This window comes from Semicossyphus pulcher, unplaced genomic scaffold, assembly GCF_022749685.1.
Source record: "Semicossyphus pulcher isolate SPU_LCO1_2020_fin unplaced genomic scaffold, fSemPul1.0.p SCAF_10, whole genome shotgun sequence".
NCBI lineage: Eukaryota > Metazoa > Chordata > Actinopteri > Labriformes > Labridae > Semicossyphus > Semicossyphus pulcher.
The window spans coordinates 15,736,940-15,762,873 of NW_027211604.1; the positions used below are offsets into that span (position 1 = coordinate 15,736,940).

At 42.3% G+C, this 25,934-nt stretch overlaps 3 protein-coding genes across 4 annotated transcripts; all 3 read right to left on the reverse strand.

Moving 5' to 3' along the window:
* Positions 1 to 165: 165 nt before the first annotated feature.
* Positions 166 to 13,050, reverse strand: LOC138600750 (clustered mitochondria protein homolog). The gene is made up of 29 exons (XM_069672245.1): positions 12,985 to 13,050; positions 11,007 to 12,447; positions 10,395 to 10,555; positions 10,140 to 10,311; positions 9,577 to 9,717; positions 9,347 to 9,477; positions 9,105 to 9,259; positions 8,532 to 8,657; positions 8,183 to 8,330; positions 7,956 to 8,048; positions 7,569 to 7,787; positions 7,164 to 7,339; positions 6,754 to 7,062; positions 6,520 to 6,644; positions 6,068 to 6,169; positions 5,883 to 5,983; positions 5,615 to 5,767; positions 3,969 to 4,031; positions 3,632 to 3,879; positions 3,472 to 3,556; positions 2,639 to 2,792; positions 2,223 to 2,362; positions 1,984 to 2,064; positions 1,730 to 1,855; positions 1,354 to 1,475; positions 1,159 to 1,252; positions 925 to 1,059; positions 772 to 845; positions 166 to 663 (listed from the first exon to the last, which is right to left on the reverse strand). Exons 2-29 carry the CDS (start codon positions 12,418 to 12,420, stop codon positions 588 to 590), a joined length of 5,124 nt encoding a protein of 1,707 aa, XP_069528346.1. The 5' UTR covers positions 12,421 to 12,447; positions 12,985 to 13,050; the 3' UTR covers positions 166 to 587.
* A 1,975-nt stretch (positions 13,051 to 15,025) lies between these two features.
* On the reverse strand, positions 15,026 to 18,649 carry LOC138604233 (coiled-coil domain-containing 92B-like). 2 transcript variants are annotated; one of them, XM_069676114.1, is made up of 4 exons: positions 18,411 to 18,649; positions 17,880 to 18,028; positions 17,696 to 17,743; positions 15,026 to 16,231 (listed from the first exon to the last, which is right to left on the reverse strand). In XM_069676114.1, the coding sequence occupies exons 2-4, from the start codon at positions 18,007 to 18,009 to the stop codon at positions 15,513 to 15,515; spliced, it is 897 nt and encodes a 298-aa protein (XP_069532215.1). In that variant the 5' UTR covers positions 18,010 to 18,028; positions 18,411 to 18,649; the 3' UTR covers positions 15,026 to 15,512. The 2 variants fall into 2 exon arrangements, with proteins under 2 accessions (XP_069532215.1, XP_069532223.1); XM_069676122.1 differs by having other exon boundaries at positions 17,880 to 18,048.
* A 2,196-nt stretch (positions 18,650 to 20,845) lies between these two features.
* Positions 20,846 to 25,254, reverse strand: LOC138600870 (F-box only protein 40-like). The gene is made up of 9 exons (XM_069672401.1): positions 25,235 to 25,254; positions 25,089 to 25,119; positions 24,378 to 24,942; positions 23,736 to 24,244; positions 22,706 to 22,885; positions 22,159 to 22,400; positions 21,794 to 21,925; positions 21,248 to 21,581; positions 20,846 to 21,143 (listed from the first exon to the last, which is right to left on the reverse strand). The coding sequence occupies exons 1-9, from the start codon at positions 25,252 to 25,254 to the stop codon at positions 20,931 to 20,933; spliced, it is 2,226 nt and encodes a 741-aa protein (XP_069528502.1). The 3' UTR covers positions 20,846 to 20,930.
* Between the last annotated feature and the right edge of the window lie 680 nt (positions 25,255 to 25,934).

The window sequence follows — 25,934 nt, forward strand, 5'->3', positions numbered from 1 at the left end:
TAAATTATTGAGGACTGCTAGTACACAAAATAATTCATAATGTTCTGAGAAGGGTTCATGGCACAAGTGTGAAACCCAGTGGACACACAGGGGATTGCAAGGCAACAGTCATTTAGGGATGAAATAAACTTAGACTTAAGAAGCAGCATTGTTTTATTTGTTTAATCAGTAGATGTAGACCTAAACATACTGTGCTTGTCCAATTATGTAGAAGTATAACCAGTTATTTTGTTTAGAATACTTATGCATTATACTGACCATAAGGAGGAGAGACATATTTCACACTAAAGTCCATTCCTGGATCCCATATATTTCAAGAGTTATATCATCATCATTGGATAAAATTCTCTTTAAAGTCCAGTCTCACACAGGCAACAGGGGGAAACAGTCCTGTTGCACATGTCTGTTACTTGGATGTGGTTTTTGTCCAAAGTAGGCTACCCTACTTATTAACGGCAGCTCTTCACCAGGCTTTCATTTTCCAGTGTTGCTCATTGTCTGTGGTCATTTTCAGAAGCATTACTGAAAACAGATGTTTATTCTAACCATCCTTTTTGTCCATGTTTCGTTGTTGTTGTCTGCAGCTCTTAAGTCTTTTTTTCCAGGTTTTCCACTTCCACATTTCCTTTCAACTCGGCCTTCAGGTCGGAAATTGCTTTTGCACTAGAAATAAAAGACGTAACAGCACATGTGAGGGGGAAAATTCATATACATTAACCATTTATTTGAATGATTAACAGATGAGATTAACACGACTGTTTCTGTGTTCACCTGAGGGGAATGAGAATGATTCCACATGTCAGGTTGAGCTGCTGAAGGATCACGTGGAGGCTTGGTGTGGAAAACTGGAAAGTAACACAGATGAGATAGAATATCACACAACTAAAAAAATGTTTGCGTGCGTGAGTTCATGTATTTACAAACCTTTGGAGGGGGGACACAGGCACTAGGTGTGTTGCTGTAGATGTGGTTCATGGCTTTCTGAAGGATCACAGCCTGCTGAGTGAGGCTCTTCAGGTACTCTGAGCTTTCCTTAGTACTCTCATGGTCTTCGCCAACCTTCATGCACGCAACAAATTAGTCTCTCATTTGAAGTAACCAGCATTTAACATAAAAACAACAACAGGACACATGGTGTCCCAGCATCTTAAAACTTACCTGGCTCTTATATATCGAATAAGCCTCTTTCTCATGTTGAAGAGCTGATCGAAACTCCCCTTTGCTTTCATATACAGTGGCGAGCAGATGGTGACTGCACAGAGGACAGACATGAAGAGCAAAGAGCTGAGAAAGCCTCAAAGGTAATCTTTACATCTGATGATAACAGAGAAACATGATGTCAAACTGCCTGACCTCTGTGCATGCTTCAGGGACGTGGCACCGTGGTATTTTGAGGTTGAAGTTAAGGCATTTTGGAGGAACTTCAGGGAAAGCTCATACTCCATCAGTCCGTGAAGAACCAGACCCAGCATCGTCTAATGTAGACAACATGGACATTAACAGATGATTTTCAGATCACCAGTGAGATGTAGTAACACATTCTAGCACTATTTAAAGTGACTATATGTGGAAGTCTTCCCTGTTCACACAATGATAAAAGTTACTTGAAAGGCTTTTCAAGTAACTTTCTTTGGTTTGCATCAGTGTTTTAACTGATTTAATGGGGCTTCAAATTGTTATTTCCTTGTACCTTTCCCTCTTTGGACAAGTACAAAAAGGTGCTACTTACATCCAGCAGGGCCACATGTGGATGGTCTTCTCCGGTCACAAGCAGAGTGAGGTACCGAGCACGATACAGCAGCTGTAGGGAGGTCTGGAGCCGACTTCCAGCGAAGCAGTACAGGGCCAGATGAGTCTGAATCACAGATAGGAGAATACAAAACACAAGCAACATATGACATTAACAGATTCAAGCCAGGTTATAACTAGAATTATATTATAGTTCAACAATCTGTGGCTCAATAAACATGTGAAGGAACTCACATAGTCTTGTATTGTCTGCGGATGGTCGATGCCTTGTACTCTCTCACTGCTCATAACAGCCTTTTCCTGGTGGCTGAGGGCCTGTGACACATGGAGGGAAACATTACTTTATAAAGGCTCAGAAACATTCATATTTCTGATATTACTTTACAAAGCTTAAGATGTGGGCGAAGGTTCAGGAGTTAGGAATAGGACTAGGTCACATTTCCTGGTAGAAATTAATTTAAATGCATATTTACATCTGCATACTCCCCCAAGATGTAGCTGATCCGTCCCAGGAGACGCAGACACACGCACACATCCTCATGCAGGACCCCACATACACTGCTAAACAGAGTCAGAGCCTGGCTAATCAACTCATAGCCGTCTTTGAGAAGGCCTGAAACACAACATAAAACACTGATAAGAATAAATAACATCTCCCTTAACTCGCTAAAGACACTAGATAATTAAACCTATAAGCAAGTCCAAGTTTGCACTGTAGCATGTTGAAGGATAGGGTCGCATGTTTAAGTTGATCTTAGTACTTTCTCACATGTATAAGTTCAATGAAAGAGTTACTGGTGTAATTGTTCTCCCTACTCATGCAGACCACCAGGAAAGTGCACAGACAATTCTGGGGGCAAGTGTTTGTAATTGTGTCTGTGTCTCTCACCCTGCTGTACTGCCACCTGTGCCTGTTCCACAATCCGTGTGGCATCTGTTGCTGTATGTTTGAGATGTTTGACCACAGGGAACATGTTGACAACGTCTTCCTCACTGAACACTGGCCTGTGTCGAGACTCGAACACATACTCCCTCAGCTGCACCTAAACACAGAGAAAGGAAGAAGAGGCTCAAGGTGAACAGCTGAATTGTAAAGCTGCGCTAGATAACTGCAAGTCATTGCTTGAGATTATTTCAGTATTTAAAGGGCTTGTTGGACTTCAACAAACAAACTGCCGGGTATAGCAACTTTAAAGAGGGGGTATTATGCTGTTTCACATTTTAAGACATATATCTAATGTTACAATGTTGGATGTCCAGACTAAACGTGGGTGAAGTTTCAGATCTGTAGGTAAAAGTATGTTGGAGTAAGCCCCAGGCTTCTCAGCTCAGTCTGCAGGCTGCTGTGAACGCCAGGTTTCACACTGTTTTTTCTACACGTTGCACTTTGTGACGTCACAAAGTGCAACGTGTAGAAAAAACAGTGGGCAGGCTTCAGAGAGCTGACCAATCAGAAGAAAGCTGGCTTGTAGGGGCGGGGTTTCTTAAAGGGACAGAGCTGACTGAGTCATTTCAGGCAGAGGCTGTATGAGGGCCTGCACAGAGACCAGTGTGAGAAAAATTAGGAGTTTGTTTAACTGTAAATCATGCTAATCTACTCTACAGGTATCACAGAGTGACATATGAAGCTTGAAATTAGCATAATACGCCACCTTTAAGATAAACAGAATGCATTTAATTTGATTAAATGTTTACTGAAGGGAAACCTGGTAGAAGTCTGACCTGGATGCCCGTCTTGATGGCAATCTCTCTCAGCATGGAGATCCTCTGAAGGCTGTGCTTTTCAATTACTTCATCTATACTTTCACTGAAAACAGAGAAGGACGACAGTGTAAAACCCTATTGCACAAATCAAACCACAGACACTGACACATACACATACCTGTCTATTGTGTAGTGGTAATAATCTTCAGCCTCAGTCTTGATCTTGCCCCACAGCTCACTGGGGCTCAGTCTAGCCCACACACTGTCTGTCAACAACGCAACGCGACTTCCGTGGCTTCGTCGACGTCGACTCCTGCGACGAGAGAGGAGCTCATCTGAGCAGGAGTCAGGGAGACAGGAGAAGGAACTGAGGAGGCAGTTAAGGAAGTGACTGACAGCTGCAGAGAAAGCTGCAGGTTCCACATCCTGAGAGAAAACAAGATACAGGTTGATATAAGAGACGTAATGCTAGATTATAAAATGTTTTCACTTGCAATGTTATTTGAGCTCTTCACCTGTAGATAGGTCCTGAAGATGTGTTTAGCACTTCTGATGATGACCTCACTGATAGAAATCCTCTGTGAGGGAACAAGTAATCAGTTATTGGGTCAGGAAGGCTCATTTTGACAGACAGTTCTCATCCTGTAACTCCCGGTCTGATGATTAGAGATAGCCTTAGCCATGAACAACCAATAGAAATATCTATCTTTGCTTCGTCTAAGAGTTGAAAGGGGAATAACCAGCCCACAGTTTAGTGTTTAGTGGACATAATAGAAATATGATATCTATTTGGTCTGTATGTATGTTATTTTTGAGTGGATCAATCTTTCTGACAGGTCATTTCCTGTCTAACTAGGTAGCTCATTACCTCAAATATGTAACTTTCTTGCGTAAGTACCTCAAGGCTCAATTCTGGGCCCTATTTTTTCCCATTTAAGATATACCAGTAATCTCACAGGAAAACACAGAAAGAAAACAAAGTATGCATAAATAGACAAAAACACAGACAGAAGGTAGGAGCTGCGGTAACTGGCTGCCACTGACACAGCGCCATCTTAATGGACCCATCGATGTGCTTTCCCTTGATCACATTATTGTTAATACAAGACGTTTTTTATACAGATGACACACAAATTTACCTTCCAGTCAATCCAACTGATTCTTATAGTTTTGTTGCCCTACATGAGAGCTATATTGATTTAGGATGTGTCTCTTTATTGGATATAAAGAGGAAAATCTGACTTCATGCACACCAATACCGAGCCGTCATTCTTGCAGATCTGAACATCGAAAAGCCAAGTAAAGTGGTTATATAGTCATGTTTTTAGCAGTTAAGAAGCATTTTGAAAATCAAATCATATCTGTCTGTTGTTTACCTGGAGAAAGCTATTCTATCCTTTATTTAAAGTAATACTCTCGAAGATCTCAGTTTTGTTCTGTTTGGCAGCACCTTATGGCAATAAACGGAAGTTGTGGGAGCACACTTCCCAGATATCCAGACGTCTACGGTTGGCTCCCTTTGTTACGGTTGTAACTCTTGATTTTCCTCGCTGACGGTCGCTTTCCTTTTTAGACTGTTTGCCTTCATCTCAGCATTGAATCTGTTTCTTTTTCTTTGGATTTTCACTTATTTTTGAAGTTGTATCTGTAGTCATCGATCTTTTCTTTGTTTGTTCAGCCATAGTAGATTACTGTTTACTCGCAACACTTGAAGAGACCGGAAAAGCAGCCGCTTAGCTCCGCCTACCCTCTCTGGCAGACCAACCACTGCTGGCTGATGGAAAACGCATCACTAACTGGGCGCTGCTTGTGATTTTTTCCACAAATATCACCACAGACACGCAGTCTGTAATACTGCAAATGCAAAGACTTTCATCAGTGGGCCATAGGCTCAGTCACCATTGTGTTACCTCATTCGGCGATAGATAGTGACTTAACAGACATTTATTTACATGAAACTCTTCGAGATTATTACTTTAAACCTGTCTAGATTACTGTAACTATCTTTATATTGCACCTATAAAAATAGCACTAAGTCTTGAATACTAATGATAGAGTTAGTGTATATATTGTATAATGTATTAATTATAATTGGAAGAGATCAGGAGCTATAATGAGATAACATCCATTTGGTATGGTCAATAATAGCTGTGGAAAATACCTCTATGTGGCTGAGTCTCCCTCTCTCCTCCACCCTGTCAAGCTCCCCCAGTAGGGTGCCCAAGTATCGTATGTTTACACCCCGCTGGTGTAGCGCTGAGGTCAGGGTCGCTCCGTCCATTGGCACAGTTATATGCTCAAGGCAATCCCTCAGCTATGACACACACACACACACACACACACACAGGAGCAGCAGAAGAAGTTTTGATGTCATCTTAAACATCATTAACGAAGTAGATCTGAATCTTATTGCTCCACAATCGACTCACCACGGCTGGAATCTGAGTAGAAAGCAGAAAAGCTGCAGTGTCCCACAACAACTGTGTCTGCCTCTGAACCTCCTCAGCGCACTCTGAGGAGAAAAGAACACCTACAGCAAAGACACACATTTCAATATTAGTCAGATTGTATATAAATGACTGTGTATATGTATGTGTGTGCAACTGTTTAATACCTGGAGAACAAACATCAGGATTGAAGCGGATGTCAAAGCCAGAGTCACTCACTGATCCGACAGCCTTACAAGCTTTCATGATCACATCTCTTCTTTGAATTTCTAAAAAAGATATTATGAAGGCATTATTTATTCACATATGGCACAATCAATGACTATTGCACATTTTAATGGTCTGTTAACTCTGATGCAAATTTGTTAATAGCATTTACAGAAGAATTACAGATGAATTGAGCAAAGATACATTTAGAAGCTGTTTATGTGCTTTTAATTATATCATCTGATCTTGAGCAGCTGCCAGAGCTCTTGTCATGCAGATATCTGCATATGCTCACAGGTCCTACTACTGTTCAGCCTTTGTTTGGCCACTTTTGTTCCTTCTCATTCTATTTTTCTTAGCCTAATTTGTCGTGCTTTAGCAACAGTCACTTCATTCAGCTGGTCTTATTTACCCATGTCCACAGTGGCAGTGGCAGTGTCTTCAGTTCTTGGCTCACAGACCAGCTCTTCACTCTGCTCTGTTGCTTTATCCTGTCCTTCTAGTCCCTGAGACGTCATCTTAACATACATTTCATACCTGCAACAGCAAAAAAAACTTAATTCCCAAAGCTCAGTTCATACTGATTGTTTAAATGTTACATGGTGGCTGCGATGGTGCCCAAAGTTGTTCCCCATCTCCTCCTCACCTGTGCTGGACGAAGGCCTCTATCAGCTCTGGTCTCAGGCTGGCAAGGCTGTGATTATGGACCCGTGGGTAACCAAGGCTCTGACACTCCTTCGGCACCTCCTTCCTTTCCTTTATCTCTGAGAACTGGAAGTTAAGATCAGGGGGGAAGGTCCGGAGAAGGTCCAAAATGTAGGCTCTTCCATCATTACCCAGGATGCCTTTGGTCTCGATGCCAGAGCAAAGCTCCACTGGGCTGTTGTTGTGGTCGAGCACCTGATGACGCTGGATTCTCAGAGGTTTACAGGTTTTATCCAGAAGATCCAGGAACCTAAAAAATGTTGGGAACGTTTAATGACATCGGAATAAATCTTTGGACTTCAAGATCTGAATACCTGAAATATTAGCCTTATTTGTTTTTGTATGTGTTACCTGGAGTGTGTAAAAACAGTTTTTCCATAGTCATTAGAGCCATAGACTACACTCTGCTCCTGATTCTTCTCCAGTATCCCAGGAACAATCGTCTGAGCGATAACACGGATGCCACGGTAATCCACCACAGCTGTCCCAAGTGTGTGTAGACCCTCTATGTCGACAGATGCATATGCCTGTAGCCAAGCAACAGCAATATGTTTGTTTTTAAGGCATGAACATGAAGGGAAACATAAGGTGTGTTTAAAAAGCAGGTTGTTTAATATTGTCATTTTTCCTTACACCCTTACAGAGCTACTAAATATAATACAGTCCCTTCTGTAACAAACATACTGTTAAACGGGGCAGACGAAACAGTTAATGCATCCAAAACACCTCAGCAGGTACCGCTGTTAGGATCTTTACCTGTGCTCCTCTCAAGTCACAGATGGCAGCAGCATGAGCAGCAGTGTTGCCCCCTAGTGGACGGTAGTGGTCAGATATGTCGAACCCCAGGCTGAAGAAGAGGTTGTTCCAGATGAACATCTGCATATGAGGCGCCTCCCCTGGGTTTAATGGCATGACGTTACCGTCGATAACGGCTACAGCACCCCGTGTTGCAGCGGCAACAAAGTCACAGTTGGTCTGTATGGAGGCATAAAAAACACAGTTTCTCTTACTTGATTTTAAAGAGCAACACGATCTAGTCCCAGAGCAGGGACATTAAGCTTCTATATTTATATGTCCTGTCCTCTAACAGTTAATCTGCAAAATATTTGGAAAAAGATGTTCTCTGAAAATCTGTGGCCTTACCTTAAACATACACCTCTCTCTGTGCAGGTGCTGCTCGAGGGAATTCCTGGTGAGCTCCCTGCATCCCTGCAGCTCCTCATTCCAGTCTCGACTCTGTGGTCAGAACACAAAACCTAAATGTCAGCATCATCATGATCAGCTCGCTTCAGATGCACTATGAAACCTTAGCTTTGCCTCGTAATATTTTCTACATAATAAGCCTGTTTTCACTGTTTTATGTCTGCAACCTGCCCAGCTGTGTGCTCGTCCTGGCCCATGCGACTGGTGTGCGTCTCCTCGGCTCTGACACAGTCGAGGGTGTGGTCTCCTTGACGGGCAATCCAGGTAAACACCTGGAAAGGTGCTGCGATCCGCTCATATGGGTGTTGCTGGACTCTGGTTCACACAGCAAGTGATAGAACACATGATTTCTTTTGGTAAGGTTAAAACAGGAAATCAGTTTTGAAGTACTTTGTGTAAATGTTTATACTAACCTCATGAGAACTCTAGACATAACTGTTTTGTCATGTATTCATGGTTTAAAGAGGAGTGTTGCATGTAAATTGTTGTTGTATCTGTATCAAGTTTAATTCTCACCTCTTCTTCTGCAGGGCACTGAAGTTCTTTTTGAAAGTAGGGCTCAGTTGACTCAGCAGCTCAACTAGAGCGTGGCAAAGGATTTTGGGGAGTGCAGGTTTAGGGTTGAAGTTGAAGGCAGTTGACCTGGAGCAGTCCGAGCACAGCACAAGTTACATTCAGATGTGTTTCTACTGTTCGCATTATACATTAATAATGATGGCTATCTGCTCTCTGGGGACAGTGTTTCTACAATGCTTGCTTAGATGATCCTTGATGCAAATGAAGGGATCCCCAAAGGTATTAATATTTATAGTGCAGAGGACATTATATCTTTACCAAATTTTATGGATATGCCTAATGCAGTAGTTCTTATGATGGGATGCATCCTCTGGGAACCATGAATGTCTGTAGACAATTATTTGTGGCATTTTAAGATATTTCTCAGTGTAATTGAAACTTCACTGTGTGAAATTCAATGGTAGTCGATCAAACGTTGTCCGATCTGCTGCCACACAGCTAGCACAGCTAAAAAAGAACTTGATTGCTCCATGCTTAAAACACGTTCACAAGGCTCAACAGTTGTACACTCACTGGTTGAGGTAGAATCCGCGTGTAGAGGATGTAATATTGAGTTCTTTGTTTTCCATGGTCAAAACATTGAGGTACATTAAGTCCCCGTGCATCCTCCTGTTTCCTGGAGGAGGGTTCCAGCTGCTCATGGTCAGGACCCGCAGGCACTGTAATGGCTGTAATGATATTTCAACTGTTGATTCACTTTAACTGAATGAATCTTTGTTTGAATTGTAGATATTTAATGATTCTCTTTCTTTTACCTTCCAGTCGTCTCTGAGTGGCTGCAGAGGAGTCAGAGGCCGGTCCTTACATCCAGGGAGGATGTAATCTGGTGGCCTGTAGTCAACAGACTCCTTCTCAGAAGCTCGCCTGTTCCCCACACTTTCATCACCTGAATGAATGAAAACAGAAAATGAAAGGGTTAAAGAGTTGCCGAGAGAAATGCTCAGACAAATCCAGATGTGAGGAGCTAATGAGATAAAAATGTTACCCTTGTCTCGTCTGGTGTAAAAGGTAAGGTAAGATAGTGAGCTGCAGTTCACTCCATTGTATGCATCTGCGGGGTCGAGGCTCCTCAGGAGATCTCGAACATGTCTGAGATGGAGACGAGCGTCACGCACGGAGTAAGAATCTGCAAAAAGATCCGAAAAGATGCTTATAAAATGTTTATTTTACTCTACACAAGGGGGCGATGACTGTTGAGAGGAAGTCATGATGTTAACATAAGGGTGTGGAATGCAATACAATTTTCTTTCGATTTCACTTATGACTTTAAATACAGTATAATGATTTACATGAATTTCAATATATAATTCCATATCCTCTTGGCATGAAAAATAAGCAATACACAATGTTCATGTATTGGATTGCTCTTGAACATTTAGAGTAAGAGAGGTCAACATCCAGCCTTCCTGTGCCAACCTGTTACTGGTCCTTGTACCGTTCTGGATGTAAGGACTAATTAAATTGGACTGTTGCACTCTGAAGGGAACGACACACTTAATTACCACAAAAAATGCTCAAAAAGAAGAAAGAAAAGGAGGATGTAGTTACCCTCTACCACCTTGATGAGCGCCCCCTCCTGGATGTCCTGGATGGCGCGTAGCTCTGTGAGACTGTCGAGCACGCTGCCTCCCAGCTGGAGGGAGAAGCATGTGCGGTGGCAGGTGAGCTCGTGATCCATCAGCACCTGATGCAGCTCTGCTACCAACATCTGACCGGACACCTGAGAGGGAAGCGTTTTTATTGGAGTGATTCGGAAAGAGATGAAGATAAAGTTAAATATCTCTAATAAAATAATGACAGAACCTGAAGCTCAAAACTTTCTGTTCCAGGAGGTTGAATTTTGACAGTGAAGCCGGTCTCTTGGAGATCAACTATGTCGCGGATGCTGAGTTGTTTTCTTTCTTCATCATCAGACTTCTCTGTTGGATCCTCCTCAGGGATTTCTGGGATTTGACTTGGAGTAGCTGCTGACAGAAGAGACAAAATAAGGCTGTGGGGACAAAACTGGTTGCTCCTCATGCAAGATAACCTTCCCCTGAATTTATATTAAAAGGGAAAACAGTAAAAGCTAGCTATGTGATAATACATCTTAAAAAAGAAAAGGAAATTACATCATCAGTCTGTCCTATCAAAATAAGATTGCCTTTTCTAGTTTATTTTTCTTTTTACCTTTTAAATATTGCCTTACTATGTTAGTACAAATAAAATAACAGTTTATAATAAGTAAGCAATTTTCTCTATTTTTCTCTTTTAATTCTGTAAGTAACAAGTCAATTTATCCTCCTTAGCTTGATGATTTACTGTAAAAGCAGCAAGCAGAAGCTTTTGGAATAATTTTTGAATATCAAGCTTTATAGACAAAACAAACAGAAACATTCAAGCAAAGTTAAACACAGTCAAATAAAAATGGCACACCTTTAACATGTGTTGCAGCCAGAAACAGCCTGTCAACTGAAAACAGGGTCATTTTCCTCACTAACCCCTCCTCATCCTCCAACTGTTGCAGGGCTTTCTCCAGCTCCAAAACACGCCGAAGACCAGCACTGTTTTTGTCTTCTTCCCCCTTTGGAGGCTGGAAGTTTTCCTGGCGCTGAATATGATCTGCATCTGCAATAAACTGATCATCTTTCTCACCTGTGTGGCACTCAGGCAGATTTATGTTTGTGTGGGTTTGTTCCATCTTTTCGTTATCCTGTTGACTCGTTTGTGTCAAATCTACATGACCGTCAGCAGGATCGAAGTTCTCCACAACTTCAGCGTCGTTGATGCTGGATTTTGTCAGCTGGTTCTTCTGTAACTCCACTGTAGCAATGTTCTCATCCATGTTGTTTACATTGTTATCAGTCAGCATCGCTGAGGCCGATTCCATGTTTTCTTCTTTGTCCTTAATGTTCTCCTGTGTTGGCAAAGTGTGGTGCTCTGTCCAGGCCAAGTCTGTGTTTGTCCTAGTCGCCTCGGTATCCTGTTGCAAATTAAACTCCTTCATTTGCTCTGTATTTTGTTCTGTTTGAAATGTATGCCTTGTTAAAGTGTTGCTCAGTTCCTCATATGTGTGATTCTCATTCAGTTCTTTCTGTTCAGCATCCTTGTTTATATCTCTGAAAGCCAGTTTGTTTTTATCCATCTTTTCTTGCAAGTCCAACTCAACAAAAGCTTCTCTGTCAGTCCACGTTTCAGAGTCTATCTCTTTCTTTTGCCTCTCTTGTGCTGTTTGTGCCTCTGAAAGCACATCCACCTGTATTAGAATTTCACGTTCTTTCCACACATCCACAGTCAGATCTTTTTTTGTGCCAGTACTTGTTAGTAAATTTATTTCTCTTGCCAGAGTCTCATTATGGTGCACAAGTATTTCTGTTTGCGCCTGAACCTCCACCTGTGATTCCGTCTGAGTCTGCACACCCGTACCCATCTGCGTCTCCACTTCTGTCTGTGTCTCAACCTCCGAATAACTCCTGTTTCTCCCCCTGTTGCTCCTCTCTTGACCTTCACCTCCAGGCTCATCCACCCTTGCTCCCTCTTCCTCCTCGGACACCAGCAAACACACCATCGGCTCCACCAGAGTCACATCCCCACCAAGGTTGCTGCTTAGGATGATATCAGGAAACAGGAAGTGCTCTGGTTCGAGGGCTGGGTTTGTCACACCGGTTGAGACGGTTAACAAGTCCTCCTCCAAATCGTCCTGCAGACTTGGTGACTCACATTCGCTCTCCTCGCTGGAAAGCAGAGGGGATCTTTCTGCCTCACCTTGAGCTGGTGTATCCTTACACTTGAAGTAGTTTGAAAATGTGTGACAGCACTCAACAATGTTTCCCATGGTGCCTCTGTGCATAAAACAGCAGTACAGCTGTGCAGGTGGCTGAAGGGAAGAAAGAGCACAGTGTTTATGGAGGTGCAGTGATGATAAGCCATTAAGAAAAACTACAGCTGATTTAAAACATTTTTTTTCATACCAGATCTCAGCCATTTTTTTGTAAGTACAATGTTATGACAGCAGATATACTTGTTAAATAAAACCTGTACAAAAAGTAAGACCTAAGATATTTCCAGCAGCTCAAAATCTTGTTTAATGCTGACCCTCAGCTTGCTGCAGGGATGTAAAACTGTACTCCAGCAGGTGGTTTGTAAACTGTGACATCAACCAATCCAGGAAATTTCTTTGTGTTGTTGGAGGTGGACTGATTCAAAACTTCAATCCAGAGAGGGTAATGAAACTTTCTCGCCTGGTGTGAACCGTCAAATAGATGATTTGATTAAGATGCTAAGTATGAACTAAGAATAGCTACACAATTGTCACATGTGTTTCTGTTTGTGTGGCATACTTGAATGCAAGCAGCTAAGAGCCTTAGACAACAGCTGATGACAGGAAGATTATGGAGTGTTCCGGTGGTGTCACCTTAAACTGGAAACGACTGCAGACTAAATCTCTTCAGATGAACTCTGGAATGATGTTGAAAATCTGGGAATCCTGGAACACCGATGAGAGAAGTAAAAGAGAAGTAAGTAAAATGTTATGGTAAAAAGTTCCTCTAAGCTACAGTTGTTTGGCTACATACGATTGGCACAAATTAAATCTATTCTTAAAATACACAATTTTAATGCTTTGAGTCCTAATACGAGTTTTAAATTTGGTTACACACCCTTTTCAAGCTCATAAGAACATAAAATCGCAGGAGAAAACATGTATCTGAAACAACAGTAGCATCAATATCACATGAGTGAAGCCAATTGATGGAAACTTACCAGGAAATTTAGAGAAACTGAGAGGCTGCCAGTCTCTGTCATCCTCTCCAGACTCCCCTGCTCTTCATCCTGCTGAAATCAGAGAGCTGAGCTTCCCAGGCTTCCCTCTAAATCAGGAGGCTCCCCTGTCCGTGCTGAGAGAAAACGTTACACAAACCGTGTGTCGCTGCATGTGTGTGTGTGTGTGTGTCTGCCCTTCATGGGTGGAGAGGAGCTGTGAGAGAGCCTGTGGGCCCTCTATTCACACACACAAGCACATTGACACACTTTAATACCCCTCCCAGTCCAGAAGAGGGCAACCTCTCTGCCGGGCATGGCGTAACTTCCTGTATTCACACCGGTCCGTGCGCTCTCTATCAACCTTGAATACGAGCACGTGAAGACGGCGTATAAATAGCAGCAGCAGCAAGAGGTTTGGCACATCTTTATATTTTGCCCCCACCCCTGTGAAAACTCAACACTTGGCATGACACAGCTTACCCCTCCCCAGACAGAAAATTCTAGAAACAAATCCCCCGGTGTTCCGTCTCCCTTTCTGGCACGAGCTGCAACGCAGTTCTCTGGTTGCCATGGCAGCGCTGCAGCGAGATATTAGCATTCCGAGCACAGTCTCCCAGACAACTGTGGGAATATTCTAGAATGGGACGTTTGCTGGGAAACAAGTTGCAAGTATTCCGTACAAGCTGCATATTTAGTAGTTTGTCGTGGTTGGTAGTTTAACTCGATATCTACTCTAGATTTTTTTTTTTTAAGAATTAATACTTAAATTCGTCACTGACACCATAAAATACGTGACTACTTAATTCAAATACATTTGATTTTGCGTTTATGCGTTAATGCGTTTTTTAAAATATTTTGCTTTGGCTACCACATTTGATCACCTGAAAAGTTATATAAAATTGAATGCTTTTTTCTGCCTTTTGTGTTGCATTCACCTCCATAAATAGCTGCTTCATTGAGAGGGCTGCTATGGCCTGTATAAAATAAATGTTAATACTTAAAAATAAGTGTTTTTGTTAGACTGTGAGTCATAAAATGTTCCTGCATACCTTCTCAAAGTCCTCTGAAATGTCCAACCTCTCTTGTAATATTTCATGTGGTCACATAGAAATATTAGAGGTATTTGTGCTAAATGAAAATGCAATTATCATTTTACAGTTAACCTCAGTGCACAAAATATGTCTGAACTAGTAGCTTCACCAAAAATTCTCAGTGTATAACTACTGAATGGTGGTACTGCCATCCAGTGCAGGACTTAACTGATCCAAGAAGTGTATTTAAAGAGCTTTCTAAAGCCAAAAGTGATGCTTTAAAATACGTATTTGAAACCCCAAATATTATTGGCTTACAGAGAAACTAAGAAGTCAGAAAACAGAGGCATACTCTTACCATAGAAAGGGTTAAATCAGAGAATGGTGTATGTTGCTGTTAATAAACTACTCTATTAAGTGACAAGTGAATTGTTTCAAATATTAATTTAAACAGTCTTACCTTTATAATAGCCACCTCCAAATAGAAATAGGCCTTTTACATAGCAGTAATCAGTAGGAATTACAATAATCGGCAAGATTCCATTTAGCTGCTTCAGTTTGCACTGTCATCATTTAAGTTATGCAATGACAAGCCAAAATATCTGCAGTGACAAAGATCTAATTAAAACAAACAACATGAAACCAGAAATACTTCTCTGCCGTTACTAGGCACAATGCATGAATTTAATAAAGTGCAAATCATACAAAATATTCCTAAGCCTTAAAGAGTGACTCTCCTAACCTGAAATAGGGCTAGTGCAATGAAAAAGCAGGTTGCCACTTTGAACAGTACGGTGTAAGTTTCACAGACCCAGAGGCAAGGCTACTCATTACAGGCAAAAGCCGTGATCAACAGTGTTCAAATGAAAAAGGCATCCGTATGAAACAGTTCAGTCGGGTCATTTCTTCACATTTTCAAAGCACATGTTGTACCTTCAATGTGACAAATTCAGTTAATACGTTTATGTGTAGGTTTAATCTCACACTCGTGTGCAACTACCTCTAAATATCTAGCTCACTTCCTGAAATCTACAGACAATCACATGGTTACATTTCTCTCATCTCTAGCTTTTTCTGGAATAAATGCATTAGATGTTTGTTGATCTTGGCCGAGACCTGCTGGAAGACACTTTTATCTTTTTTAGCTTAATCACAGAGCAGTTTCTCCCTCTCCTGCTCCCATGTCCACCCTCCTGTGCACCCTGCTGTCCTCTATATCCTCCCACTCATCCTCCAGCCCCTCTCCTTCCTGCGGTCTGACTGGCTGGTTCATGCGAAGGAGGCGGTATCTAAGCGGCACAAGGAAGAGGGCGGGGTCAGGCATAGGGTGTGGCCTCTGCGGTGATGTCACTCTCTCTTGTGGGATGCAAGCCCTGACCATCTCCTCCCTCAGGGTGACACGCCTCTTGTGTCTCGCTTCTGGTTGGCCAGGAGAGGCTGGAGGAGCCGGAGACAGAAGCCAGTCTGAGCCCTCCCCTTCGTCATCTTCATCCTCTTCTTCATCATCATCCTCCTCTTCCTCTCCTCCTTCCACCTCCTTTCCTCTGGGTTCCTCCTCTCCCTCCGCAGCAGGCTGAGTGCTCTGCCGTTGCTGGAACAGTTTTAATCGCGCGGTGTGGAGCTTGTGGCAGAGGCTCGTCGTGATGACATTTTGGCGTTGCAGCTCACGACTCAGCAGCGTGATCTTGTGGCTACGGCGTTTCAGCTCCTCCAGGAAACACCGCTCTTCGTCCCTGAGGTTCCTTCCGAGTGCTGATGCTCGTGCTCGGCTGGCCCGCAGCTCCCCACGCGCAGCGACCATCATGCACTGCTGGTCCTCTAGGAGGCGCTCTGCAGCCTCACAACGTGCTGCCAGCTCAGCTTCCTCCTCTGAGGGACGAACATAAACACAAACAGAATGGATGGAAGTATAGTACTAATTACACATACAGAAAGTACTGTAGATGTTAAGGGCATTATTGTATTTATCAGGATGTCATTTTGTTTCATTATGGTAGATATCTTTTTAGTTTAATTTCCTTAATCAATTCTTCTCATTAAATCCATTCATCAATTATCTATACCACTTATCCACTTCAGGGTTGAGGGGGGCTGGAGCCTATCCCAGCTGTCATTGGACAAGAGGCGGGGTACACCCTGGACTTATCGTCAGTCAATCACAGGGCTGACACATAGAGACAGACAACCTTTCACTCTCACAGTCACACCTATGGACAATTTTAGAGTCACCAATGAACCCTATTAGTCCTTATTAGTCTTTAGATTGTCAGAGGAAACCCACGCATGCACGGGGAGAACATGCAAACTCCACACAGAAAGGCCCTATTCATTTGAACCGGGATTTGAGCTAGGAACCGTCTAGCTGTGAGGTGACAGTGCTAACAATTGCAGCACCGTGCAGCCTCTCTTCCATTAAATTTCTTATATTTTTCTTCTCATGCATTACTAACTTTATCACTCAATGAAACCTGACTGGTTAATGGCGCAGAATGAAAGTGATACGGAAATATGCTAATATTACTTCTATACCATATAGAGCTTGTTTTGCATATTTATTGCAGAATGAGATGACAAAAGGAACAAAACGGCCTCCTTTATAGCAGTTCTTACAAAAGCACTTGCCGGACATGGACTAAATGATATTGCTTTCAAAAAAACCAAAAAGATTATACAAATAATTGTGTAATGTTGAAGGAAGAAACAGAGCTCTGAATTCCAACTACTTCAATCTTTCATAGTGTTGCAGGAAACATAGAGCACATTGTTATCATGCTGTTTGCAGTCATGCATACAGTAACTAACTACATATGCACTGATTCAGCTTTTTCTTTCCTTAATAGTGATTTATCTTTTTCTGCCAATACTGAGTGCCCATCATTTCTCTCTTTTCCCAAATTTAAAATCTGCTCTCTACACAGCGTTGAAATTGTGTTTTATGAATTAAGTATTGCCATGGATGGTGTGGCACTAAAAACTATGTCAGTGGAAGAAACACTGAATTTTACAAAGAAGTTCTATCTATTGTTAATAGATTGGGTCATTTCCGATGCAAGATCTGTGACACAAAGTCTGTGTCATTGCAATATGTACCTGGCATATCCCTGTTACTTAAAAGCATGATGAAATATGGTAAATCTAAATATATACAGTTGATAAGTTTATAGTTGTGCAAAACTTTAATCTCCATTTACTGTATAATGCCAAATTTTTCTACCCTCTCCATCATGGGTTCCTTGTGAGTTTATTTTCTTCCTCTGCACAGCCTTTTTTTTGTTTCCTCACAAGAATTTGGACATACAATTTTGGTATCTCCAAAATATAAATAAATCTTACCTTCTGTGTTTCTGTCAGGAAATCTGGAGTCCAGCTCACAGCTCAGTTCTGCAGCCGAAAGAAACAAAAGCAACACAGGTAGACAAACAGAAAAAGATGAGACAAGGTGACAAAACAGACATGTGGTCGAGTGGTTTTGAGACACATTAAGAGGTGTAGAGCAGCAGCTAACAGGTAGACTCACCGTGGCAGCGCCTCTTCAGGTGTGTGATCTCCAGCTGCAGGCCAGTCAGCATGGTCAGGTGCTCCTGCTTCAGGAAGGCGATGCCTCTGTCCACACTGGCCACCTGCTGCTCCAGCCTCCCAGCATCCATGGCTGACCCCCCACACGACCTGCACACAGATGCTGGTAACTGAGGGATTTAAGATGAGGGATTCCCCAGGACAGATGTTTACATTAAAGCAGTTTTCCACTTTGAGCTCTGACATTAAATAGTGGTAGGAAATTAAGAGCATTTTCCATTGCACAGAAATACAACTGCATCAAATTGAGATAATCAAAGTCAGTTAAGTATTTTATGTGCTATAACACCACTAATACTTTCATGAATGATGTATATTATTGTGTAAGCTTATAATTTGCGAAATGTAAACACTCCTATTTAATCTCATTCCGTTTTATTTCTCGCCCATAAATCTCTCTGATTTCTGCACCTTTATTGCTGTGTCTGCATCTACCTGTAACTGTGCACTCCTCTCTCTGACCATGGCCTACCGTGATACTGAAGCGGTTTCTTATTCAAAGCGTCTCTCATGGATCCCCGTATCGCCCTGGTATCTCTGTCCTTGATGCAGCAGCAGCTGAAATGGAGAAAACAAAAGACCCGTGCAAAACGTCCGCCGTGCAAAAACGGCTCTTATTCTCGTTTCCTTTTCCGCTCTCAGGTGAGCTGTTGCAGCTGGCCGACGTTAGAGTGAATCCTGCTGCAGTCAGGAGGAGAAATAACCTCCTCATAACCTTCTACGTGCGGCTGTTGTACTCACAGTAAAGCAGCCCTGTATGAGGGGTGATCAGTGCCACGATGCAGGAGGAGGAGGAGGAGCTACATGGAAATGATGGTACCAGTAGCTGCCAACAAGGTAGAGTAAGAGTCACTATTTTTAATTACCTAACATAAGTTCAACTAAAATCTAATCCCACCTGTGGCCAACAATGTGTATTTAAAATTATTTTTATTTTGGAAAGCATAATGCATCCTTCATTAGGGCCTGTGTCCACTAAAGGCGTTTCTTTCACACTGGTAGCGTCTATTTTCTACAAAACCAATGTAGTTCAATGTTTTCTGCACTCAGTGTGCTAAGCGCAAAAACACCCAGCTGATCCTTTCGTTTTTTTCGAGGATACAATTTCCAGGTGTAGAGCTGCTGGACATTGGCAGGACATAATTATTTTCCACGGTTTTTACATTTTATTTGTAAAAATTTCCTTGACTAAAAGCAAATATTAAGCATACAGAGCAATTTAAAACAGATTTAGCGGTCACTACCAGGGAAGCGGAAGTGGCGCCAGACAACTTTCGTAACCTAGCAACAGTAATCACCAGTAAGATGCACTCTGAAATTGAGGTTGTGGGCTTTACCAGGGCAAAAAACACTGTTAGTGGACACAGGATCTTAATGAATAGTGGCAGTTTATTAAGGTTAAACTACATTTTATTTTGTAATGTTTTGTTTGTAATTGATTTCGACTCTTATTTTTGAAAATTACAATTTTTATTTCATATTTTGCATTTTAAGCACAGAGAAAAGACAAAACAATAAACAACACATGACTGTGAGGGGAAGGGTGGGGGGGTACATGAAATCTTGCAGCCTATCCTTTTCAACAAGCTTACAATTATACAGATAAGAATATAGAATATAATAGGCAACTTAAATATAGGCTCAGATAATACAAACGCACACAAAATACCTGCAAATAACTACATGCACACGCAAGACATAATCATATACATGCACATAGTCACTTGCATGCAACTCTCAGCTTAAAGTTCTCCTGACAATATCCCAGTCTGAGACGATGTAGCCTCTGGGCATACCGGTGAACGTGACGGACGGTAAGAAATAAAAGACTTCCCATCAAGACTTCCTTTTCCACGTGCTGCATTGTTTACAGAAAAATAAACCGTTTTCTCGTGATTTACTTTAATTAACAGGTCTTACCTTTGCTGAAATTTCAATCATGATGCAGATTTGCAAGAAGTCCGTCCTCGAGAGGAGAAGAAAACTTTTAAAATGCTTGTTTGTTGAACGGAGGTCGGATCGATCTGATGCATTCAAGGAAATATGGAAACCCGAACGCTGAACGCTTTCATGAAACAGCATCAAGGGAATTCATCAAGTTAAATTTTAGATCTAGAATGGATTGTTAGCTGAACTTACATGCAGATGTCTGTTTTATAGAGATTAATAAGAAGCTAAATCGTCGTCAGATCATGCTGATGGGAGCCGGGATTACATTCCGCCTGCTTTTGCTCTCCTCACGGACTGTTTTTCTTGCATACGCCACTGCCTGACGATACGTGATTGGTCAATATTGCTCGGACTACAAGAGTAGACTATTCTACTATGTAGATTCTGTAAATAGAGATTACCTGTCTATATAAAGGCTAAATAAAATGTATAAGCAACATTTTAATTTATCAGTTAATCATATTGTCCATAGAATGTCAGAAAACAGTGAAACTGTCAAGCTTTATGTTTAAAACTCAAGAAAACATCTACACATTTTGTAATTGGCCTAAAACCCAAGGATATTCTAATCTGTCTACAACCATGTAAGACAAATAAAGCATCAAATCATCACAATTAAGAAGCTAGAACATGAAACTTACCTGAAGGGATAATCTGATTATCAAAATACTGAATGAGTACTTTTCTACCAACTTATCAACCAATCATTGCAGCTCTAATTATGTTTCAAATAAAAGCAACATTAAGGTTATCTCCTGCCTCTCCTCACTCTGTGTGACACCGAACATCCCTCATATAGCTGTATGTATGTTCCTCAAGAGGTAACATTCAATACTGGAGGGATCAGCGAGGCAGTTTTTATGCTCCAGAAATAACTTTTTTTAAAGTGTAAAAAAAATTACACTGACGATTGATGGAACACAAAGAGGGAAAAAAACAGCAGTTTTATTTGCTCTGTGTGGTACCTGTGAAATACTCGTTTTAAGACATCATTACTTACATTACAGTGAAGTCGGTAAACACAATAATTAAAGTGTTATTGTCATTGTTGACATCGGTTTCCTGCGAAGTGGTTGATAAGACTAATCCTCTCCTGGCTGCTCTCCTGTTTCTCACTCATGCTCAGGAGGGCAACGGGCTCACTGTGCAGCGAGGTCTCGTAATAAGGACAGACTTTTAGATGAGCAGATATAGGAGGGATGTCTGCCATATGCCACGAGTCCACACGGGAGAAGAGGTGGCTGAACTCCCACACCTGGAGATAGACAGGAATAGAGTCAGCGGGGGAGAATAATATGGAGCATAGTTATAATCGGAATCATCGTTATAAAACACTTAAATGATAGATATATATCTCACAGGTTTGGCCCTCCACTTGGCTCCTCCGTGAGAGTAGGTCTTCCTCTCCCAGCGGAGGGTGACCATCCCTCTCTCCTGCAGCAGCGAGGAGCACACCTGCCTCATGAGCTTTGACACCAGAGCAAGCTGGGACAGGGACAGACTGTCCAGGAAAGTGGCCATGTGGCACAGCACCTCGTACGGCAGACAACACAGGGAGTCCTCCCCTACTCCTGCCCGGCCTCCTCTCCTCCTCTGAGAGGTGGAGGAGTCAGCTGTGTTCCTGGACGGCTTGGAGGCGTCCCCTCCTGAAGCTTCAAGTGTCGGACGCAGGTTGAAAGTCCTCAGCTGCTGACTGCAGGGAGGGTAAAATGGAGAGGGATGTCTAACAGATTAGCCTCATAGCTTCGTCACTTTAATGTGTTGTAAAGTGTGAGTTTCTTTGTTTCATTCCCTATTTTTACATACTGCATTAAATTGTAGTATTCCAAGATTATTATTGATAATTGTTACAAAGGGTTCACCCAGAGATTTAAATCCTGTGTGGTGACTGCGAGTGTTGCTCACTTGTAGGAGACGGTGGCTTTATGAGTGGAGGGATGAAACCTCTTCTGGCTGTAGGTGCACCCAAGATATGCCAGGGGGCATCTCTGCTCGAACCATCCACTCAGACCTGTCTGGATGTCACTGTGGACATTCCTGAGAAGGAGAAGACGATTAATAAAGTCTTTTAACGCACATGGCATGTCCATCCACAGCTAGGGAAAATGACATGAAAACAATATAGTATCAGACTGTCATCCAAAGCTCTTGAATTCTCAGTGACACGTGTGAATCCATTTAGATAAGAGAGACAAAGTGCTTTAAAAAAACCACAGATTTAGACCACAAACTCAGTCAAACACAACCACATCATTGGTTTTCACAGTCACCTAAAATGTGTGCCGAACTCTCTGCGGTGGAAGGTGTGACCACAGAGGTAGGTGAAGACACAGCTGGCTCTGTTGTGTCTGCTGTTCACACTCTCCGCCTGCAGCTGGAGATGAAGCTTCAGTGGTCTGTCCACCATCACCTCCGCCAGGGTCGTCTTCCCTTTAAACGGAGCCGAGCGGAACGAGTGCGTCTGCGTTCCCTCATCAACAAAGAGCCCATCGGCTGCTTTTAAATCGCTGATCTGTGTGGAAACCAATCAAACGTATTACCTGATTATTTCTTGGTAAAGGTACATGTTTAAGGACATTTTACAAAAGATTTCTGTTATAAACTTTTAACTTATTTCTTACTTTACCAATCAATCAGGTTTTCATAACAAACCCACAGAGATACTTTTGATACTCAGATAGAAGGTGTCTTTCTGTAATGGAAATGGTTGAGCCTGAAAGTCTCTTGTAGCATTACCATATCCAACTTTAATGTTCCTCATGATCATGTTTGCAGGTTAGATATTTTTCTTTATACAGTCATAAAAACTTGACCCACCTTGTGACCCATTACCGCCTGCTCTGCGTAGCCCAGCAGGGTGGCTGCTGCTTCATCTGTGAACCAGTCCTCCTCGCTGCTTCCGAGGTCTGATGTGTCCACGCAGCGAGGTTCGCTCTGTGCCCGCGCGGCCGTGTCGTACAGATGAACCCGTTGTCTGTAGTGATAGCTGTCAGGGACCTTACAGGAAGACATTTTGGAGTGAGTTTTAAAACATTAAACTCTTATTAAAAGGTTGAACCACAGTCAGCTTGTTCTTAAACTCAGACTGACCAGACTGAATTGAAATTAAACTCAAACAGACTGAATTGACTGGCATCACGCAAGTTATACGTCTTAGCTCTCCACCATTAGCTACATAATTTATTGCTGGCTAAAATAAACACATATGTAAGCATCAGGGATCATGATAGCCGTTGAAGTTATTTGCCAATGTATCCATTAAGATAGTATTTTGCAGGTGACAATGTTTTCTAGCAGACAAGCTAAGGTTATTCAGCTAGCTGTAACTTAGTTACACCCATGTGTGTGACGTGGGTTGCTTGGAAATGTTAGCGGATAAAGTTATTTGCAAACAGCAAGCTGGCCAATTTACCAATAAGATCAGCCCCATGTGTCTGTTTTTGTTAGGTGACGGTAAAACTTGATTTTGTTGGACCCTTTGTGGATGTGTGTGCAGGTTGGACTCCATTTAGAAGCTACTGTTAGCTCCGTTAATGCAGGAGGAAAGTGCACACAAAAGTCCCATCCATTGGATTCACAGGCTGTCAAAGACTACCAAGAAATGAGGAAGTTTACAATCCCTTCACACTTTAGCAATACAAAATAAAAGTATTATGTGAACCAATTTACATGTATCATAACATAGTACCTTTAAAAAATCTGTTTATATTTCAGGGTCTTTAATGTTACATGTAGTTTTATCTGGATAAGGTGGTAGCGAGCTGCAATCATTTGTATTTCATACTATATAATGCATCACAGAAGTTAATACTTTTCCATTAATATAAAAGTAGCATAAAATCTTTACCTTAAAGGAGCGCAGGGTCTGAACTGGAATAGGCTCCAGGCTGCCGTACACAAAATCTTTCTCCCTGGGTGTACAGGCATGGATTTGTCCGAAGCTGAGCAGCATGCGCCCGTGATGCACCATATACATGTCGTACTCCCGCGGGGTGAGGTCCTGCTGCAGACGCTCCAGCACCCCCTCGTTCCAAGGGGCGTGCCCTGTGTTACCTGTGTCTGGTGGGGGGCAGTTTTTGTCTGCAGCTGCATCATCTTTCTCTGTATCTTTGTGGTCTGCACGTGTTTTCTTTACCACACCATCCTGCACCTTCTCACCGTGTTTTTGGTTTTGTTTGGGATTGTCTTGGTTTGCCTGAGCGGCAGCACAGCCACCTCTCTCCATGCCGAACATCATCTCGCACATGTCGTATTTCTTTTTGCTGAGGCCAACGACTGGTCCCACATGGTTCTCTACAGTCTCCTCCACATTATTCTGACCTAAGCTGTTTTCTGCAGGAACTGATGTAGGAATCCCTCCAATAGAAATGTAACAAAAGAACAAAGATTAAATTCAATAAACATGTATTGTTGACTGATTTTCAGGGCCTTTGAAGAGACTCCTAACTCATCTTTTAAAACCATGTTGCACCAAAGAAGCACTGTTTACCTTCATTGGTGTCGTTGGTTGCAACACCATTGACAAACACTCCCTCTGCTGTCTCCTCTTTCCTCTCATCTTTTAATTCCTCTTCCTCTTCTGCCTCCATCATCTCTGGATAAAGGGGCTTCATTTTCAGGCGGTCGTAAATGTCTGACTGATCCACAAGGGCCATGGCTAGATCCAGAGCCTCCTCCTGCCCCTTATTTTCCTTCATTGCGTTCTCCTGCAGGGCTATGTTGCTGTTTGGGTTTGTGTCATCAATCGGCCAGCGGAGCCACTCCATGGAGCAGCACACCACACTGGCCGGACACACCTGGAGGTGAGCTGCCCGCGAGGAGCGGGGCAGGTGGAGCGGGCAGCCGTACTCAACATTGAGGCAGGGCACTCTCACGTTAGGGCAGAGCAGCAGGTGATCTTCCTCTTTGCACAGGTGGAAGAGAGCTCCACAGTGCAGGCGGCAGGGGATGACCGCACAGCACACAGAGTCCTCCACCCGAGCCCTGCAGCGCCGGCTGTAGCAGGAATCACAGTGGACATGCTGTCGCACCCTGGAGGCTCGAGATCGATTACTCTGATTGGATGAAAGGAAAAAAGAGCTGACTAGGATGAAAGAATAGTTGAGGACAAAGATGACGGGATAAAGAATAATAAACATGGAACATTTGGGCCGTATAATGCTTAAAACAAGAAGTTATATCTTCTGAGTTGTTGACTCACCATGCGGGACTTTAAAAGCGTCTTTGTGATCCTGCAAAAAGAATACAAGAAATTAACACAACAGATAGGGCACAAATCTGGAAAACAAAGCAACATTTTAAGACATGCTTGTGATTCACAGGAGTATACGGTTAAATGAAAGTTACTTTTTTTGGCTTCCTATCATGTCCTATCCCATGACTCCTCATATTTATACTTCAAAGACAAATGCTTGAGCAAAAATGAGAGTGATGGAAACATTTTTCACTGATGCAACAGAATTTGGCTATCATGCACAAAGCACAAAACAAATCAACTCAGACGCACTCTTTCTCAGGAATACATTAATGTGTGCGTGTACAGTTTATAATCTTAACAGTAAATCAGTCATAACGCTTCTAAAATATTTAACTTGTACAGTTTCTCTAATGTAAAAGAAGGTCTTACCAAAGTGCGACGACAGGCGTGTTCCTCTCTTTGGTTTTATAACATTGCTTTCTGTCCTTGAGCTCTTGGCAGGTTAAAATTAGCAAAGCAGCACCAAGCAGGTTCAGCAGGAGAAATAACTCCCCCCTTAAATTGGCTGTATAACTGAAATAAAATACACACTATGATTAAAAATCTCCACTAGAGGACACTGTTTGGATAGAGAATAAGACTCGGCCTCATTTTGCTCTCTGCAGGTTAAAACCAATTGTACGCAGCACCACAACATGAATCAGAGCACATAAGAAAGAGGTTTCCTGATGTAAGTGGCCGAGGCAGAGGCTTGTAATCCAAACCATGTTTCTGACCACCTGTGTAACATTTCTCAGTCGCTGCTCAGCTCTATTTATAACGCGCGCACACACACACACACAGCACACA

Excerpts from the sequence above, each read along its gene's own strand:
- LOC138604233 (XM_069676114.1), bottom strand. The coding sequence starts at position 18,009 with ATGGATGCTGGGAGGCTGGAGCAGCAGGTGGCCAGTGTGGACAGAGGC. Across the intron at positions 17,744-17,879 it reads CCTGAAGAGGCGCTGCCACG|AACTGAGCTGTGAGCTGGAC; the intron begins GTGAGTCTACCT and ends TTTCGGCTGCAG. Across the intron at positions 16,232-17,695 it reads TCCTGACAGAAACACAGAAG|AGGAGGAAGCTGAGCTGGCA; the intron begins GTAAGATTTATT and ends TTCGTCCCTCAG.
- LOC138600870 (XM_069672401.1), bottom strand. The coding sequence starts at position 25,254 with ATGATAGGAAGCCAAAAAAA. Across the intron at positions 24,943-25,088 it reads CGCTTTTAAAGTCCCGCATG|AGTAATCGATCTCGAGCCTC; the intron begins GTGAGTCAACAA and ends TCATCCAATCAG. Across the intron at positions 22,886-23,735 it reads AGACCCTGCGCTCCTTTAAG|GTCCCTGACAGCTATCACTA; the intron begins GTAAAGATTTTA and ends TCTTCCTGTAAG.
- LOC138600750 (XM_069672245.1), bottom strand. The coding sequence starts at position 12,420 with ATGCACAGAGGCACCATGGGAAACATTGTTGAGTGCTGTCACACATTT. Across the intron at positions 6,170-6,519 it reads CACTGCCACTGTGGACATGG|AAATTCAAAGAAGAGATGTG; the intron begins GTAAATAAGACC and ends TATCTTTTTTAG. Across the intron at positions 5,768-5,882 it reads CTACTCAGATTCCAGCCGTG|CTGAGGGATTGCCTTGAGCA; the intron begins GTGAGTCGATTG and ends TGTGTGTCATAG.